Raw genomic sequence first — 18102 nt, 5'->3', positions numbered from 1 at the left:
AATGCTTGATCTTTTGTGCTCCTCCTGTCTTGAATATTTTGGTCATATAAAAAACTTACCACAACCTAGGGATAAAAAGGACATAGAGATCCAACTTGGATAAAACATAATATGGGAGAAGAAAATCACTCCTAGTCGTACGAGAATGCTCTATACACCAGTAAAAAATGGTCATAGTCTGAAACACACTCCGCTTAATTTTAAAGGCGGAAAAACAACCTAACTTTAGGGTACGACAAAGAAATTACTGACTTTTTAAGGGTAACTCAAAAAAAAAAAATCTCCTCTTGGGCGAAGAACAAAAAACTTGACTCTTGTTGGATGTTGGATACTCCTATACTTTTTAGGTAGTGGGTCTAGCCATTTCACTCGAGTGATAAAAATATAAGATGATAAACTGAAGAAATACTAGAGGAAAATAACTTTAACTGGAAGGAGGCGACTATGCAACACTCACACTACCAATGTGACCTCCTTTTTTTTTGGAAAACTAGGGGAGACTATAACAATAGGACTTAATAAATTTGACCAAGTATAAATTTTTTGGGGTGACCAATTTTTTGAAGTTAACTATGTGGAAGATACACAACCAACTAAAAAAACATAAAACATGAAAACTACATTAAACCAAGATATTGCATACCTTGAATGATCACATGATGGAGTGATTAAGTCTGACCAAAACTCTTCGATTAGAAGAGAAATTTGGCTCTAGGAGAAAAGAAACTCAATTCACGTGAATGCATGGAGAGATAGGAGAGAAAATAGGAAAAAAAGAGATTTTTGGTAGAACTGACCTTTGGTACTTTTGATATAGATATCTCCAAAAATATAGCTTAGAATTACAAAATGTTTGTTGCTAAAAAAACTAGACTCAAAGATATGTATTTGATACCTAATTTGACATAAAAATCTTCGTTCTTAAATCTTTTATTACCTCTTGATTTTTTTTTTTTATATAGCTTTACCCTTGCTAACTCCAATGTGAATATATCCTTAAATATAGATAAGATTAACATGAAATTTTATCCTTTTGAAACTAGAATTTGACATTTTTCATCCAAATATAATTTTTCTTCATAAAATATACTTATTTTGAGAGAAATAATCTGATAGATTTTGGACTTTTTAATCTGGGCGAACTGAGTACTCTTTCTTCTTTGACCAACAGGACCATTGAATCTTCCAAGATTGATATATCTCTTGAGAAGAATCAGATTGAGAATTGGTTGGAGAGGTAAGCAAATATACTTATAGATATTTCTTTTTATATGTAATTCTCCATATAAAGTCTCGTTCTTGATGGTATAAAATGGCCCAAAAGTTGAAGTTTTCTATTGCTACTCGAACCTCTCTTATAGTATGACTTTTACTGCTTCAAATATAGATTTGTTTTTGTAGAAAACTTTGGTTGCTTCAAATATCAATTGCGGTAATTGTTTCATAGCATTTTAATTCAAATCTAATAGATAATTGAGATAATATAGTTAGTACATTTTAATGGAAAATATAAAATTACTAAATTAATATTTTTTTATATTTTTAATATTTTACTAAAACAAAGATTTAGTAGGCAGTTGAAGTAGTCTGGTGGTAGGGTTACTGCGTATTCATTGTAAGTGCTTGTAGAAATAGAAACAAGATGTCCCCTTTGAGAAGCTGTAGGCTTGTGGTCCCACGGGGCTCTTTTGTTTCGGCGTGATCAGGGGAAAGAGGCCTTTTACCTTCAGTTATGGCTGCATTTCTCCTTCAATAACTCAGAAGATAGGATGAGTTTTTAAGAACCTGCCCCTTAGTCCAGGATGAGTTTTTAGGGCGTGAAAAACATGAACACGGAATCCATGTCTATGGAGCCATGAGAGCCGGAGATCCGAACGTGTAGACTCCGGCCACTACCAAATTATCTAACACGAACGTGTAGACCCCGGCCGGAGTGAGACTTGGGAGCCCACGGTTAAATAGAGACTAAACAAATCAATAGCCTTTTCACCTTTGATTTTCTTCTTTTGTTAAATCGAATAGACTATATATTGCTGCCTACATGCTCATTCAAAAACCAGACACTGCCCGTTCACAAATTTCTTATCTTGCTATGGCGCTTAAACTTCTCTCCTTTCTGTCATCTTCCCTTCTTCTTCTCTTCGTTTGCTCTCTGCCCTCTCCTGCACTCTCCAGGGAGATCCAGAGTGTGAAACCGAAGCATAAACCCTTCGGTTTTCTGCAAAACTTGGTGGGATGCCAGAAAGGAGATACTGTTGAAGGCCTCCGCCAGCTGAAGCAGTACCTCCACAGGTTCGGCTACCTGCAGAGCTACTCACCTTCCCTAGAAGGTACTTCTCGGGATGACAATTTCGATCGTCTCCTTGAGTCCGCCATCAGGACTTACCAGCTAAATTACAATCTCAATGTGACGGGAAAGCTCGACGCCAGGACAGTGGAACAAATGATTAAACCCAGATGTGGAGTCCCAGACATCATCAACGGGACGACTTCCATGAACTCCGGCAAAGCTCATCACTCTAGGCCGGCAAGCGTCCATGGTGTCATGCACTATACTGTGCACCAGGGGCGCCTTAAATGGGGAAAGACACAACTTACCTACGCTTTCCTGAACAGTGGAGACAGTCTAAGATCCATCACAGCCGATGCTTTCAGAAAATGGTGGGCGGTGACCGAGTTCTCCTTCCAGGAGATTCAGAACCCGGAGAGTTCAGACATCAAAATCGGATTCTATGCCGGTGATCACGGCGATGGCAGTCCCTTCGATGGCCCGAGAGGAATCCTTGCCCATGCTTTTTACCCAACCGTTGGGCAGTTCCATCTGGACAAGGAAGAGAGCTGGTCGACCCATCCTAACATGAATGAGTTTGACTTGGAATCCGTGGCTGTCCATGAGATAGGTCACTTGCTTGGGCTTGATCATAGTTCAGTTGCGGAAGCCATCATGTACGCCAGCATTCCCCCTGGTGTCGTCAAGAGAGAGCTCCAACAAGATGACATCGACGGCATCAGAGATCTGTATGATCTCTGATTGGATTGGCCTATTCACTATCTTGCCATTAGCTCATGGAATAAATTGAAAAGTGAGTTTTATCTTTCTGCATGTAGTGACGTCAAGGAGCTTTTACTGTATTCTGGTTATAATCAACAATGCTTTAACTAAAGAATGTGGATTGCAATAGAACCGGTTCTGAAGCTGTATACGCTCCATAACATATCATCATTCAAATTCATTTAGCTTTTAGCGCAAAATTTTACTTGGTCCCACTTTTTTTTTTTTTCAAAAATTCTTATCGGCCAATAGCCTAACAAATAATACATAAAATGTTATTGAGATTCTTTTTTTACAAGAATACTGCCAAAAATAAAACCCCCTTTATTTGGATTCATAAAAAAAAAGTTGAATCAATTGGGTTAGAGTTTAAAAGTAGTAAAAATAGATATAAAATATTTTTCAAAAATTTGCTTGAAATTTGTGAGATTACATGATATTATAAGGAAAAGACAAGAAACACGAGAGGAGAGAGAGAGAGAGAGAGAGCAGGAAAATAGTAATTCATGTTGAATTATGGGAGAGGCTTCTTAGCATCCCTCTTTTCTACTATTTATAATATAAATCAATGATAAAAGACATTAATGTTTTTGCTCTACTTGCATCCCTAGAAATAAGATTCTATAAGGAAAAGACAAGAAACACGGGAGGAGAGAGAGAGAGAGAGAGCAGGAAAATAGTAATTCATGTTGAATTATGGGAGAGGCTTCTTAGCGTCCCTCTTTTCTACCATTTATAATATAAATCAATGATAAAAGACATTAATGTTTTTGCTCTGGAAATAAGATTCTATGAAAAAATACTTTCCTAAAAACATAAATAAATACAAATTACATATTCTAACACTCCGCCTCAATTTAGACTTTACAATTGTAGTTTGTTACATAGCATATATAAAAAAACATTGATAAAAATATTTCCCTCTTGAGTCCTTATTATCTTCAATGAAGCAACCAACTCTCAAAATTTTCGGTTCAACTTGATCTTCTCCTTTAAGTTGCACTTGGCCACTCATAAAAATAGTTGCATCTTCTATTCTCCTCCTCGGATATCTTGAGGCAACTTGACCATGGTCACCAACTTTTATATAAAATTCACCAATTCTTAGAACACTTCGTTGTAAGTCTTCCACATACCTGGTTTCTCTATACTCCTCCTTCTGCTTCTCCCCCTCAACCTGGCGATCCATGAGAAGGAACTTGCCAATATCATATATGAAGAAAAAAATATCACACCTAGTTAGAAAACAAATCCCATACTCCAAGAAACAATTGGATCAAAATTACCAAGCACTAACACAAGAACTCAACTCTTTGCTAATTTCTTAACTTGCCATAGCATCTTGCAATGATAAAAAAAAAAAAAAAGTCAAGGAAGAAGATCTCATTGACTTTGGTTAGACGCATGTAAATCCTTCAATTCTTTAGGAATGGCACGTAAAAAAGGCTTCCACAAGGAAGTACTACTAGAGGTTTCATAGCCTACTATTGAATAGAAACTCGCATACTGCTCTTCTATGAGATAGATCCTAACAAGGTGACCATTCTTAATATCAAGGAGAGAAGGAACTCAACACATCATAACAAGATAGTTGTAGCTTTAATTGATTGAACACTAGTCTCTCAATTTTGTACGTTTTTCAAGAATGACAAAACTAGGAAAAACAAAACATGACAATACACTAGCAATTCACCAAACAACAAGACATGCTAGGCCAGAGTTAAGCAAAGAAGTCATGAGGAATAAAGTATGAAACTCATACAATGAGAAAACATGAAACTTTCCAAAATAAGTTCACATGGACATGGAGATTTAAAGAAACAAACATGTGTGGAGAGAAAATAGAGGAGAAAAGATATTAACATGGAGTGATTAATATTGACCAAAAATTTTAAATTAGAAGAGAAATTTTCCTATAAAATTAGAAATCTAGGAGAAAAGGAACTCAATTCATGTCAAAACATGGAGAAGTATTAGGAGAGAAAATAGGGAAAGAAAGATTTATATCAGGCCTAACATTTGATGCTTTAGATATAGACAACTACCAAATATAGCGTAAAACCACAAATGGCTTATTGCTCAAGAAACTTGACTGAAAGATCTTTAATTGATACAAAATTCTATATAAAAATATTTTCTCGTGAATCCTTTATGACGATTGGATTATCAATCAATAGCTACTTGACTTGTATTATTAATGGCATGCACATCCACGCAGCGCAACTTGAGGCAAATCATAAGGACATGGTGTGATGACGATCCATTTGCATTGGTATTTCAAGAAAAAATATGTTGTTTTCATTGAAGACCCTAAAAATTGTGGCTTGGGGCGCATAGTTTAGAACGTGGTTATATGAAATGTGTTAGATGCATCAGAGCAACAACCAGCCACAATTGATGAAACGAATGCCTACTAATAGTAGTTTTCAAATGAGAATCTCCATCTTAGCCAAATGGACGATGATGTTGGACCATTGGGTAGGTCGAACGTTCCTCTAGAAAGTACAATTTTGTCAACTCAAATGGAAAAGACAATGAAGATGAGGTAGAGGTAGAAGACGAGTATGATGACAACAACGACGATGACAAAGAAGAAGAAAAAGAAGAAAAAGAAGAAGAGGTGGAAGAAAATGATGAAGAAATTCAATTCGATGGCAATAAATCTGAATAGTTTTCCTTAGTTAATGACATTAATTAATGTCTAATTATTTATTTTAATTTTGTTGGTGTTATTGTCCTTTTATTAATATTGTTATTGATATTATGACAATATTGTGTGGTTCACCTTATATCATGTACCACTTGCACAATTTGCATTATTCAAGGATAGTCCCTCTATAGATCTAGTCTGAGATGTATGATGGTGAGCTACTTGGGGAGGTTGATTGTGTCCTAGACACCTAGGGTATCAAAGGCAACACAAGTGTATTTCAGTAAATGAATTTTTGGTTGTAGTTTATTTATTTACTTTGTGCATATAGATGCCTCTCCATCCACACCCTCGCTCAAGCGAGGACGCAACCTGTCGAAGGGCTCCCAAATAGATGAAGTTATTATAGTGCTCGTCAGAAAGATCCCAATGGAGCTTAGGGATTCATAGAGGAGATCAACATGGATTTACAGTCCATTCTTCACCCATTGGGTAAGTCATGTTCTTAGGATCCATATGGATGTAAGGGTGGATAATTTCTAGGTCCATGTTAGAAGATGGGCTCAAGCCCACACAATCAAGGAAGGCTCACATGTTTAAAGGTGTGTTAGAAGATGGGCTCAAGCCCACATGATCAAGGAAGGCCCACATGTCCAAGAGAGGTGGCATGATGGTAAATAAGAAGTCATCTCATAAAGATGATACAAATGTAATTAGTTTAATATTATAGGTTTATTCATTTGGGGAAGGGTTAGGACACAAGTCCATAACCTCATTCTTCCTCCTATTTTTTCCCCAACAGGTTGTCTCTCATTTTCTCCATGAGCTATTCCATAGAGTCCTAAAAATCAACAACTCACACTTTTAAGCACTTGCTATTTGGGTACCTCTATATTGTGGTAAATATTAAAAATTTTACAATTAGATGATTCTCTTTATACTTGAATTTTTTGTTCAGTTTGATAACATTTTTGTTCTAGGATATTCCCTTTTTTCAAGGAAAAGTTTGATATCGATATTCAGAGTATTGCAGAGGTACTTGCCATTGTGGATTCCATATCGGGTGTTAATCTTCAACAACACTAGACTAGTATGCACTCATGGTATAAGAAGCATGAGGGTTACCTTGTAGCACTATCAACCACTTACAGAGGGGTTTCCTTTGAGAATTGGCAATGGTTGAGTTCGAGTATCTTTTAGGGTGTTCAATTTCTGAAAAAGAGAAATAATTCACTAACTTGCTTAATTTAAGTGCAATGAACCTCTATGTATAATAGAGGAAACGAGTAGAATCCAAAATAATTAAACTACTCTTGTCCTAGTTACACCCAAATTTAAACAATAAAAGATAATTCTAGAACAATTGAACACTTGAAAACAACTCTTCTATGAGACTTACTCCTATAAGACTCCACCATAGTAATTTTGTCTCTACGAGACTTCTTTTTGTAAGAGTCATGTAAGACTTTTCGATACCTGCTCTTCAACACTCCCCCTTAAGCTTGGAGTTTATAATTTCAACTTGCAATGAAAAGGATTATTTCTCTTAAATCTTCATTGGCTTAAAAAAATTTCATAGATGTAAGATCTTCATCTTTTGTTATCCCCGTTTCTTTGGTTACATAAAAATTACACATATGGAATTACATACCTCTTTATTGTACTTCTTTTTTTACTTCAACCCCTCAAGTTGGGGATAAAAAATAAATATAGAGACCTAGCTCAAACAAAACACAGTATGGGAGAAGAAAATCACTCCTCACGATATGACAAAGCTCCATACACCATTCAAAATGGTCATAGGCTGAAACACACTCTGGTCAATTTCGAAGGCGGAAAAATGGCCCAACTTTAGGGCACAAAAAAAGTGACTACTCACTTTTTAAGGGTAGCTCAAAAACAAATCATATCTAGGGTGAAGAATAAAAAACTTGACTCAAGGTGGATGTTGGGCAGACTCCTATACTTTTTAGGTAGAGGGGTCTATGCATTGCTCTGAAGTCATAAAAACAAAAGTGATAAACTAAAGAAATACTAGAGGAAAACGACTTTAACCAGAAGGAAGCGACTCTGCAACACTCATACTTCCAAACTAATCTAGAATGTGACCATCTTTGTTTTTTTTAAGAAAAAAGTAGGGGGGACTGTAATAGTAGAACTGTAAACATAAAAAAAAGTTGGACCGAGTATAACCTCAAAGAAATTTTTGGGGGGTGAGCATAATTTTTGGAGATGACAATGCTGAAGATACACAACCTAGTCACAAAAATATAAAAATTATAAACAACATTCAAGCCGGATATCACTTACCTCGAACGAGCACATCATAGAATAATTAAGATTGAACAAAACTAGTTGATTAGAAGAGAATTTTTCTTAAAAAAGTAGTACTCCAATAGAAAAAGAAATTCAATTCATGTCAATGCATGGAGAGGTAATCAGAGAGAAAATAGGAAATGAGAGATTTTTTACAGAATTAGCCTTTGGTACTTTTGATGTCAATATCTCCCACAATAGCTCAAAATAAAAAATGGTTTGTTACTCAAGAAATTAGACTAAAAAATATTTAATTTGATACATAATTTGATGTATAATATTTTATTTTGAATCTTTTATGATCACTAGATTTGCTTCATTTTTTAGGATGACCTTTGCTGACTCCAATGAGAATACTTCCTTACATATAGCTCAAATTGACATAAAAGTTACTCATTATGAGACTAAACTTATATTTAATTGATACATAATTTGACGTACAAATTTTTTTTTGAATATTTTATGATCACTTGATTTGCTTCGTTTTGTAGGATGACCTTTGTTGACTCTAATGATAATATTTCCTTACATATAGATCAAATTGACATGAAAGTTACTCCTTATGAAACTAAACTTTGATATCTTTCATTTAATTATAATATTCCTTTACAAAATATACTTATTTTGAGAGAAAGAATCTAATAGACTTTGTACTCTACCATCTGGCCTAACTTAGTACACTTTCTTTCTTGGCCAGCATAACCAATGACTCTTCCGATATTGATATCTCCTCTAGAAATTTCATATTGAAAATTGGTTTAATAGGTTAGGAAATAGACTTACATATCTTTCGTTTGAAATATATATCTCTATTTAAACTATTGTTCTTGATCCCATAAAACGGGGTAAAAAATTGAAGCTTTCTGCTATTGCTCGAATCTCTCTTGTTGATTCAAACATCAATATATCTTTGTAGAAAACTCCAATTTCCAAAAAAAAAAATTGAGTTGCAAGGTAAAATCAAAAGATATTTCCATCAATATATATTTTTCAATATGAAAAGTTCTGTATGGAGGTAAAAACTCAAAGCAAACCATGGGTACAAAGATAGGAAAGAAAGAAACTAGTAGAATATGAACCTAAATTACAAGAGATGATAAAGTAAAAAAGGATCATATTATCTCTGTGGACTGACAAAGTCAACTCTCATAACCCACTGTGATACCATGTTGTATTTATAAAAAAGATAAATAATTCACCGACTTGTTTTAATATGAATACAATGGACCTCTATTTATAATAGAGGACACAAGTAGAATCCAAAACAATTAAACTACCCTTGACCATGTTACACCCAAAGTTACACACTATAAGATAAGTTCTAGAATAATTGAACAACTTCACATAAATAGAAGACTAACATGAATTACTCCCGCATTACTCCGTTCATTCGATTAGGTCATTAGTCCAAAATGATCTCCTCTTCATTTGAATCATGTTAGGTAATTGTCTCAGGCAAAAATAGGGGAATCATGTTTAATACCTATTTTGCGAATCATCCACATGAATTGTGGGCAGGATGCTTTTCTCCCTCCCCCCGAACATTTTTTTTACCTCATTTCCCTTTGTTCTCCCTCTCCTTAGGCCTTCCGCTCCCGACGAATTTTTTCGCCCCCTCTTCTCCATCTCGGCTTTTCTCCCTTCTCGGCCTTCCTCCTCTAAATTTTTTTCCCTCTATCTTCTCCCTCTTGGCCTTCGTCGTAGAGCTACCATCGCAAAGCGCGGGAGGCTGAGCCTCTGTCATAGAGCCTCTCGGCCTCCCTCTCTTCGCCCTCTTGGCGTACTGTCGGATCGCCACCTCTGTCGTCGTTGCCTACTGGCTTGCTGTAGTCTCCCACCATTATCAGTATTGTGAGGAAGACGACGCATCAGCGCCGTGAGGAAGACGACACTGGTTTAATTTTTCCTAACTTAGGAAAAATTAAACCTCGTCATAATTTCATTATCCATATTTTTTATTTATAAAATAATTGTTTTTATTTATTCAATATATTCATTTTGTAATTATTGTATTAAATTAGTGATTTAATAGTTGTAATTAAAATATTGCTAAATTAAAAATTTGGTAAATTGTTTTGGTTTAATTATCTCATTGCTATAATTAATTAAACCAATGGTTTCAAATTTTGTAGCAATATATTATTAATTAATAATATGTAAAAATATATATTATGATATTGATAAAATAATACATTTATTTACTTTTTATATATATTTTTTATTACTATATTAAATTAGTAATTTTTAATATTAAAATATATCTTATGTTATTAAAAAAATTGATTTATTATATTTTCTTATGTTATTTTTTAATTTTTAAATTTTTTTATAATTTATTCTAGTCACTTTTAATTATTATATTAATTTATAATAAACTATAATTATTAAGTAATATAATATAGTCTTTCATTAATTAGTTTATTAATATATTTTAATACTACACATTAAATCACTTATAAGTGTAGTAACCATGTTTATTTTGGTTAATTATCTTTTTAGTTATATGTTTTATTTAAGTATATTATAAAAAGTTACTCATTCTCTTGTTTTTATCATATTTTTCATTTTGGGGTACTAACACTGGAATTTGTTTTCCAGTGCACTTGAACTCGTCTACACTGACACCAAGGATGAGTTGAAGTTGAATCAATTAATTTCAGATGAATTGAAATCTTAACTTCATTTAAAGTTCATTGTGGACTAACCCCACCTAAGACTTCTTGTTGTATGAGTAATGTAAGACTCTTCCATACATGCTCTTTAACAAAATGGAGAGGTTTAAGGTAATTGGAATGGTAGGGTGAAAAATATTGACAAACATTAAATATTGAAAAACGTTAAAAAAATAAACTATTTGACATACTACGAGCCAGAAGTTATTCATGTGCATTCCAGAGGAGATTGTATGTATTATAATTAAAGTATTTTTTTAAACATTTTTATTATTAATGTACCATACTCATTTTTTGTATTTTAAAATTTCTAGGGTAAAAAAGGCTTTGAGATCGAGCCATTTAGGATTACTCATTATTCACAATACAGGTGGACTAAAGGATCCGAAGAACAATATGTAAGTATAATTATAAATTTAAGATTCATTTATTTAAAAGCTTTATTTTAGTTGAAAGTAATATTATAATATTCCTTTTCTATTTTTAATAGGATGACATGAAATGGAAGGTATGAGAGGCAAAAGAAGTTAATGAGTCAATTGATGAGTATGCCATACTAGTGTGTAAGTGGTCCTAGGTTTGGTTACACCAAGGGGTTGGATTTGGCTTAGTTGCTTGAGCACCAAGATAGCTCGAACATATTTTGTTCACATGTGACATCTCAAGGACAAGTTGCACCAGACTCAAGAGCGGTTAAAGGATGTTAACATTGAGATTGATGAATGGTTGAGGGATGCTCACTATGAGATTGATAAGCGACTGAAGTCTCTGCAAAAGGAGTGTGAGGATAGGATGAATGCTTTGTAGCCTCAACTCCAAAAATGAGATGTGTTAGGTATTTTAGTAGATGCAGACAGAGGGTGAGAGTCGTCGTTTTTCATTTCATGCCCTAGAGTGTTGTGTGATTTTTAAATTTTTTATTTATAATTTATTATATTTATTAAGAATTTAAAATTTTTATTTTATTTATTTTTATTAGTACATTTTTATAATTACATTATTTAATTTTAAAATATATATTTTTATTTTATTCTTAAACATGGAAAAATAAAAAAATATTGTAATAATTACTTTTAATTTAATTATTTATGTTTCAAAAATTTTTTATTTTATCATCCTCTTATTTTTATTCTTAAATAGCATAAAATAAAATACTTATTATTTTACTAATTACTTCTAATATAAAAAATAGTAATTAGCTGTTATAGGTTTAAAAACTTTTTGACTTATTTTCCTATGAAGTTCAAACAATATGTTGTTAAAGTTTACACTTCTGCCTAGTAGAACATTTTTCATTTTAATTTTTGCACGTCATTTTCCAACAATTTTTTAATTTCACTGGTAAACGATAGATTACTACTAGAAAAATTTTACTTTAACAAGTAGAGATTTGAATTTGCTTCTTGGAAATTGAATTTCATTGAAAGAGTTATCAAAATGTAGTAGCAAGTTTCAAATTTGATAGGAAACCTATAGTAGAGAAAATGTTTTGACCGTATGTTAACTCCCATGTTGTTTTTTATGATAACAAAAATTAATTGATCTAACAATTTGCAAACCTAAATATTTAAGATAATTCACCTTCAAGAGTCAATGCATCTCTAGATCTAAAGCTTCAAAATGATCGAGCCTACGCAAGACCGCAAACATCATAGAAGGAAGTCTTTTGAAGAAGCACTCACAAGAAAAAAGACAATGAGAAGACTAGAGTTCAAGTGTAAAAGTCAAATGTTTGAACTTAGTCACATTGTAAGAGAGTATTATAAACATCCTTCTTTGAGTACAATTGTGAAATTGGAGCTTTAAGTCATAAATTACAGATAGACAAGTTTAAGAACAACATAAAAATCACTTAGAACATGTTGGAGCACTTAGAGTAAAAAATATTCTCATGCTTTAAAAGTCAACATAGTTTAATTGGCACTTGAATGATCGATCAACCTCTGCCAATAATCTATTATCTAGAAGTGTACAAGCCAGAAATATAAAGCATGACCGATCAACCATAGTCGATTGAAATAGTTTATATTTTAAAATTTTAAATGAATTAAAATTATAATCAATGTGAAAATGATTAAATAAATATAAATATTTTATAAAAATATAAAGAAAGAATAAGGGAAGAAAAAAAGGAAAAAAGGAATAAGAAAAAAAGGAGGAGAGAGAAAAAGGAAAAGAAAAATAAATAAGAGTTGAAATACAAGAGGAAAAAGGTAACAAAAAGTAGGAAGAGGAGAAGAGAGAAGGAAACAAATAAAAAAAATTAAAAAATATATTTAAATTTTAAAATGAATTCAAATTATAATTAAAATGAAAAATGAGGAAAATAAATATAAAATATTTTGTGAAAATTTTAATAAAAAAATAAAAATGGGAGATTAAGTAAAAAAAGGAAAATGAAAAAAATGGAAGAGATGGAAAAAGGAAAATAAAAATAAATAATAGTTGAAGGACAAAAGAAAAAGAAAACAAATAGCAAGAAGAGATGAAAAGTGAAGGAAAAAATAAAATATATATTTAAAATTTTTAAATGAATTAAAAATATAATTAAAATGAAATTGAGGAAAATAAATATAAACTATTTTATAAAAAAATATTTTTATACATGAGAAATATTTTTTTTAATATTTTCTTGTACAATTGAGCCATGTTCTTAAATCATTGTACTTAAATATTGTTCTCAGTTTAAAAGTTTATCTTGTTTATAACTTATTGTGTATTTCAAGTCTTTGTGGCTTGTTAGGGCCGAAAGGTCGAAACCAGATGAAAGTAGGGAGCAATAGGTAAAGGAGATGAACTTGATTCTATTAATTGAGACTCAGTTATTAATATGCATTTTTAAGTAAATAAGACTCATCTAGAATACCCTTTCAATTTAATTGACCCATCACAAAGATAAGTTTCATGACATAAAAAATAATTTGTAGTATTGGTTATAAAAATTTATTAAAAACGAAGCCATATTAGTGGTTTTTTAAGAAATGTTGAAAAGACATTTTTAGTAAAAATACGTTTCTAGGGACTATTAGTGCCTCATGTTTTTTGGAAAAAAATTTCTAATTGGAAATTCTTATTAAAAAAATCATATAATTTTCTATGTAAAATTTTCCTGCCAAGATGGGCTAGAAAACCGTATAGAAAATATTTGAATAAGTATTTGATAGTTGATGTTGTAATACTTTTAGCATGAGGCAATTTTCAAAGAAATTTTTTGTTTGACATTTTATTTGATTAAAAATTTATTGATAAGTATAGTAATATATTAGATCGATTATTTATTTTTATTTATTTTCCTGGAAGAGGCAATAAGAGGTCCATTTAACTTTCCTAAGAAATTATTAAAATATTTTATGTAATTTTCTAGTAAGTCACTAATAGTAAAAGGATTTTATTTAATTTTTTTGTTTTTGGAAATATGTGTCCTAGGAAAAACATTTCTAGTTTTTCCTAGAATATAAATTTTCAACCAGGAGCACTAAGGAGGCCATAGTAAATTTATAGCCAGATTCAGAAATTACAAAATAAGCTAGACAACATTTGGGGTAAAAGAGATTAATATTGGTGTGTTGTAATCCATTATCGAGATTAAATCCCGAACTTCCCATATTATTCTTTTTTTAAAATGTATGCATAATTTTATATATAATTTATTTGACATATATTTTATACAGAGTATTAAATGTAAGTCGAAGCTCGAACTAGGTTAAAATTATAAGACTTGAGATCAATTACAATTTTAGGCTCGAGGCTAGGGTTGGCTCGAGATCGAGTTCGAAATCTTTAAATCCAGTTCGGCTCAAACATAGGAAGGTTCAGGCTTGGCTCTATTAGATGCCACCCTTACACTCAATTTTGAGTAGAGGTCATGCCAAATTTTATGTAAAATGTATGCATAATTTTATATATAATTTATTTGATATGTATTTTTTAAAAAGTTTTAAATGTATGTTGGAAGTCGAACTCGAGACATGTATATTTGAAAAGTTTTAAATGAATGTTGAAGTTTGAGCTCGACTTGAACTCGGTTAAAATTATTGGGCTCGAGCTCGATAACAATTTTAGGCTCGAGCTCGAGTTTGAAATATTTAAATCAAACTCGGCTCGAACATAGGCAGGTTCGGGTCCGGCTCTGCTTGATGCCACCCCTAACAGCAACACCTAAAGAGTCTTACACCACGTCATAGGCAAGCCATGTTATCCTCCATGTAGATGACATGTTGTCTGTCACGTCAGTGTACCTTTTTCTCCCATTTTCTTTTCATAATTGATTTAGGTTATTTTGTAATTAATTATTTTTAAATATTAATTTCTTGTTTTAAAAAATCTTACACATTTTATTTCATTACCTTCACTTTAATATATATAAAATATGATTATTAATTATTTTAAAAATAATTTAAATATAATTAATACTTTATTTTACTTAATTCCTTAATGTAATTATTTTACTTTAAGATATTATTTAATTTAATACAATATTTAGTAAAAAATAATTTAGTTTTAAAATTCTTAATTGTTGGTACAAATATTCCACCTTCTTTTTTATAATAAAAAAACATAAAATTCGTATATTAATAATTAAAACTTTTATTCTTACCTATTTAACACATTTTATTATTGATTTAAAATAAAATTTAATTTAAAAAATATTTAAAATTTATTTTAGAGGTTAAAAATCAAATTTATCTATACACGCTTTATTAGCTTCTATTTTTAAATATTTAAAAATAATCCTTTATTTTTTAAAAAATTATTTAAATCATAAAAATATTTTTCAAAAATATTTCATTTTAAAAAAATATTTCAAAACTTAAAAAATATTAAAATAATTAAAAATTAATTTTAATCAAATATATATTTTAGAATAGTTTATTATTTAATTTAAAAAATATATATATATTTTAAAAATTTTTATTCAACGATATGGCAAGATGACATGGCATCCTACGGGTGGCATGGCTTCCCGATTATGTGGCACATGATATGGCATAAGACTCTTTGAGTGCTGATGTGGAGTGATGATGTGTTACCACATAATCGTTCAAAGCTTACGTGTCACCTTTGATAGTACACATGTGTAGTTGATGGGTCAAAGTTGATTATTTGTGCAAATAAGTTAAAAATTTTGGTTATTTGTGTTATTATGTTAAAAAAATTGGTTAATATCCTAAAATTCCCAATATAAAATTTAAGGGTAATTCGTAATTCATCTACCGTGTAGGACAAAGGCTTCTTACCGATTGACAGCTTCACCCCAATAAAACCGAGGCATGTTCATGCCAAAGAGGGAGGCACGCACTACTTCCCAAAGTTGTCTATTTTTCCTCTCATCCAATCTATTTTGTTGGGGAGTATAGGTGCATGAGGTCTGATGAAGAATTCCATGATTGTTCAGAAAATTACTGAGAGAAGCATTGACAAACTCAGTACCATTGTCAGATTGCAAAACACAAATCTGCTTCTGGTATTGAGTGTGTACCATTTGGTAAAATTTTTGAAAAGCTAGACACACGTCACTCTTTTTTATAAGAAGGGATACCCAAGTCATTCTAGTGCATTCATAAATAAATGTCACAAAATACCGAGCTCGAAAAATAGAGGGAACCTTTGTAGGACCCCAAACATCAAAATGAATAACCTCAAAAGGTTCAGAACTCTTATTCAAGCTTGGTAAATAAGAGATACATTGGCTCTTAGCCAGTTCAAAAGTGTCACAATGAAAATCCAAATTATTCAAACCTAAAAAAAGTTGTGGTCGTAATTTCTTAAGATAACCAAAGGAAAGATGGATGAATGTTCAGTGCCATAACCATATAGTTGCTTGAGCACTGTCTATACTGCTAGCTTGATTTGCCAGGCTGATTTGCGATCCCCCATTCTTTGTCAACTCCAAATAGTAGGGTTTGCCCTGTCTAACAGCATAACCAAGAATCTTTCGAGTTAGAATGTCCTAAAATACACAAAATGAGGGCCAGAAAGTTACAGTACAAGCAAGAGTGGAAATAATTTGGCTAACAGACAATATATTGTATTCAAGAGATGGAACAAAGAGAACAATATCTAATGTAAGATTATTCAACACTGATCCTTCCCCAGTAATAAGAGAGGTACTACCATTGGCGGTGGAAATAATGGATTGAGGAGAAGGTAGAACAAATTTTAACTGACTAGAATCCCTTGTCATGTGATTGGATACACCTGTATCAATAATCCAAGTTCTATTATTAGAATATGCAGAGAATACTGATGCTTTATAGATAATACCTGGATGAACAACATTTTCCGTGGGCAACAACTGATGTTCTTCTATGGATGTCATCATATTTTTCCTAACAATCTTTTTACGAGGTTTTTTTTAAAAGTCCCACCACTCCGAATAGCCAATAATCTTGTAGCAGCACTGTTACGAATAATTTTTTCCCTGCAGTGAGTGCATACCCGGTTGTTAGTTTTTCCAAAGATTGGAGGATAGCTCCCCATTATTTGTCTCAGGGTTGACCCGATTTTGGGTCTAGTCCAGTTCAGTAGTTCGGTTCGGTTCGGTTTCTATTTGTTGGCTTGACCCGGTTTGAGCACGTGGTTTGGTGCGAGTCCGAATTGGCAGAAAATCAAATCGGGACCTAAGTTAAGCGAATTTTTTTTCCTCGTTTACCTCGTCGTCTTCGTCTTCGACGACGACCGTCTTGCTGGTTTTGTCAGCGATGGTACGGTTTACTGGGAGGTCGAGTGGTGGCTCGGTATTGGCAGCTTTCAGAAATTCTGCTAGTCTTCTCTGACGACGATTCTGGTCACGACGACGGCAAAGGAAGCTCTCCTTCTTGGCCGGGCTGCTGAGGCGCTGGAAAGCCAAGCGGTGATTCGGCTGCGGTTTGGTGAGTTCCAGTAGAGTTCGGTGGTGTTATGCGACGACCGAAGAAAAAAATAAACGCACACTATCTTCTTCATTCACGGTGACGACAGAGCAGACTTGCTCTATTTTTTTTTCTCCTCCGACAACAGAGTTGTTGCTCTGGTCTTCAACAATAGGATAGCTTCTTCGTCCACTGCGATGGTAGAAGCGTTCTCTCGCTCTGATACTTTGTCAAACAGAGTAAAGAGGAACCAAACCAATAACAAGGATTCAAAGAATGATTTTTTTCAATGATTTATTCTTCTCCAAATGGAGGCAATCCTAAAGTTAGATCTAATTTAGATCCTGAAATCAAAAAAAGAATCACAAAAACAAATCGTTTCCTACAATCATGCTACAATCACGCTAAAAAATTTACCGATACCTCATTATAACTTTGCACACAGGATCATCTAGACAAACTTCACTCAAAATTTGATCAGAGAATTTTCCTAGGTTACTCAATAAAGAGTAAGGCATATAGAGTGTTCAATAGGAGAACCCTATCTATAGAAGAGGCAAT

The 18102-nt window shown here is 32.5% G+C and overlaps 1 protein-coding gene across 1 annotated transcript; it reads left to right on the top strand.

The window, feature by feature from the left end:
- The first annotated feature begins 2092 nt into the window (after positions 1–2092).
- LOC137940607 (metalloendoproteinase 2-MMP-like) lies at positions 2093–3031 on the top strand. Its single transcript, XM_068785762.1, has one exon. It carries the CDS (start codon positions 2093–2095, stop codon positions 3029–3031), a length of 939 nt encoding a protein of 312 aa, XP_068641863.1.
- Positions 3032–18102: the final 15071 nt, after the last annotated feature.

This window comes from Aristolochia californica, unplaced genomic scaffold, assembly GCF_029961685.1.
Source record: "Aristolochia californica isolate CCGP_79_NKW_82.1479 unplaced genomic scaffold, dmAriCali1.0.hap1 SCAF_9, whole genome shotgun sequence".
Lineage (NCBI taxonomy): Eukaryota > Viridiplantae > Streptophyta > Magnoliopsida > Piperales > Aristolochiaceae > Aristolochia > Aristolochia californica.
This window is presented reverse-complemented; position numbering and strand designations above follow the sequence as displayed.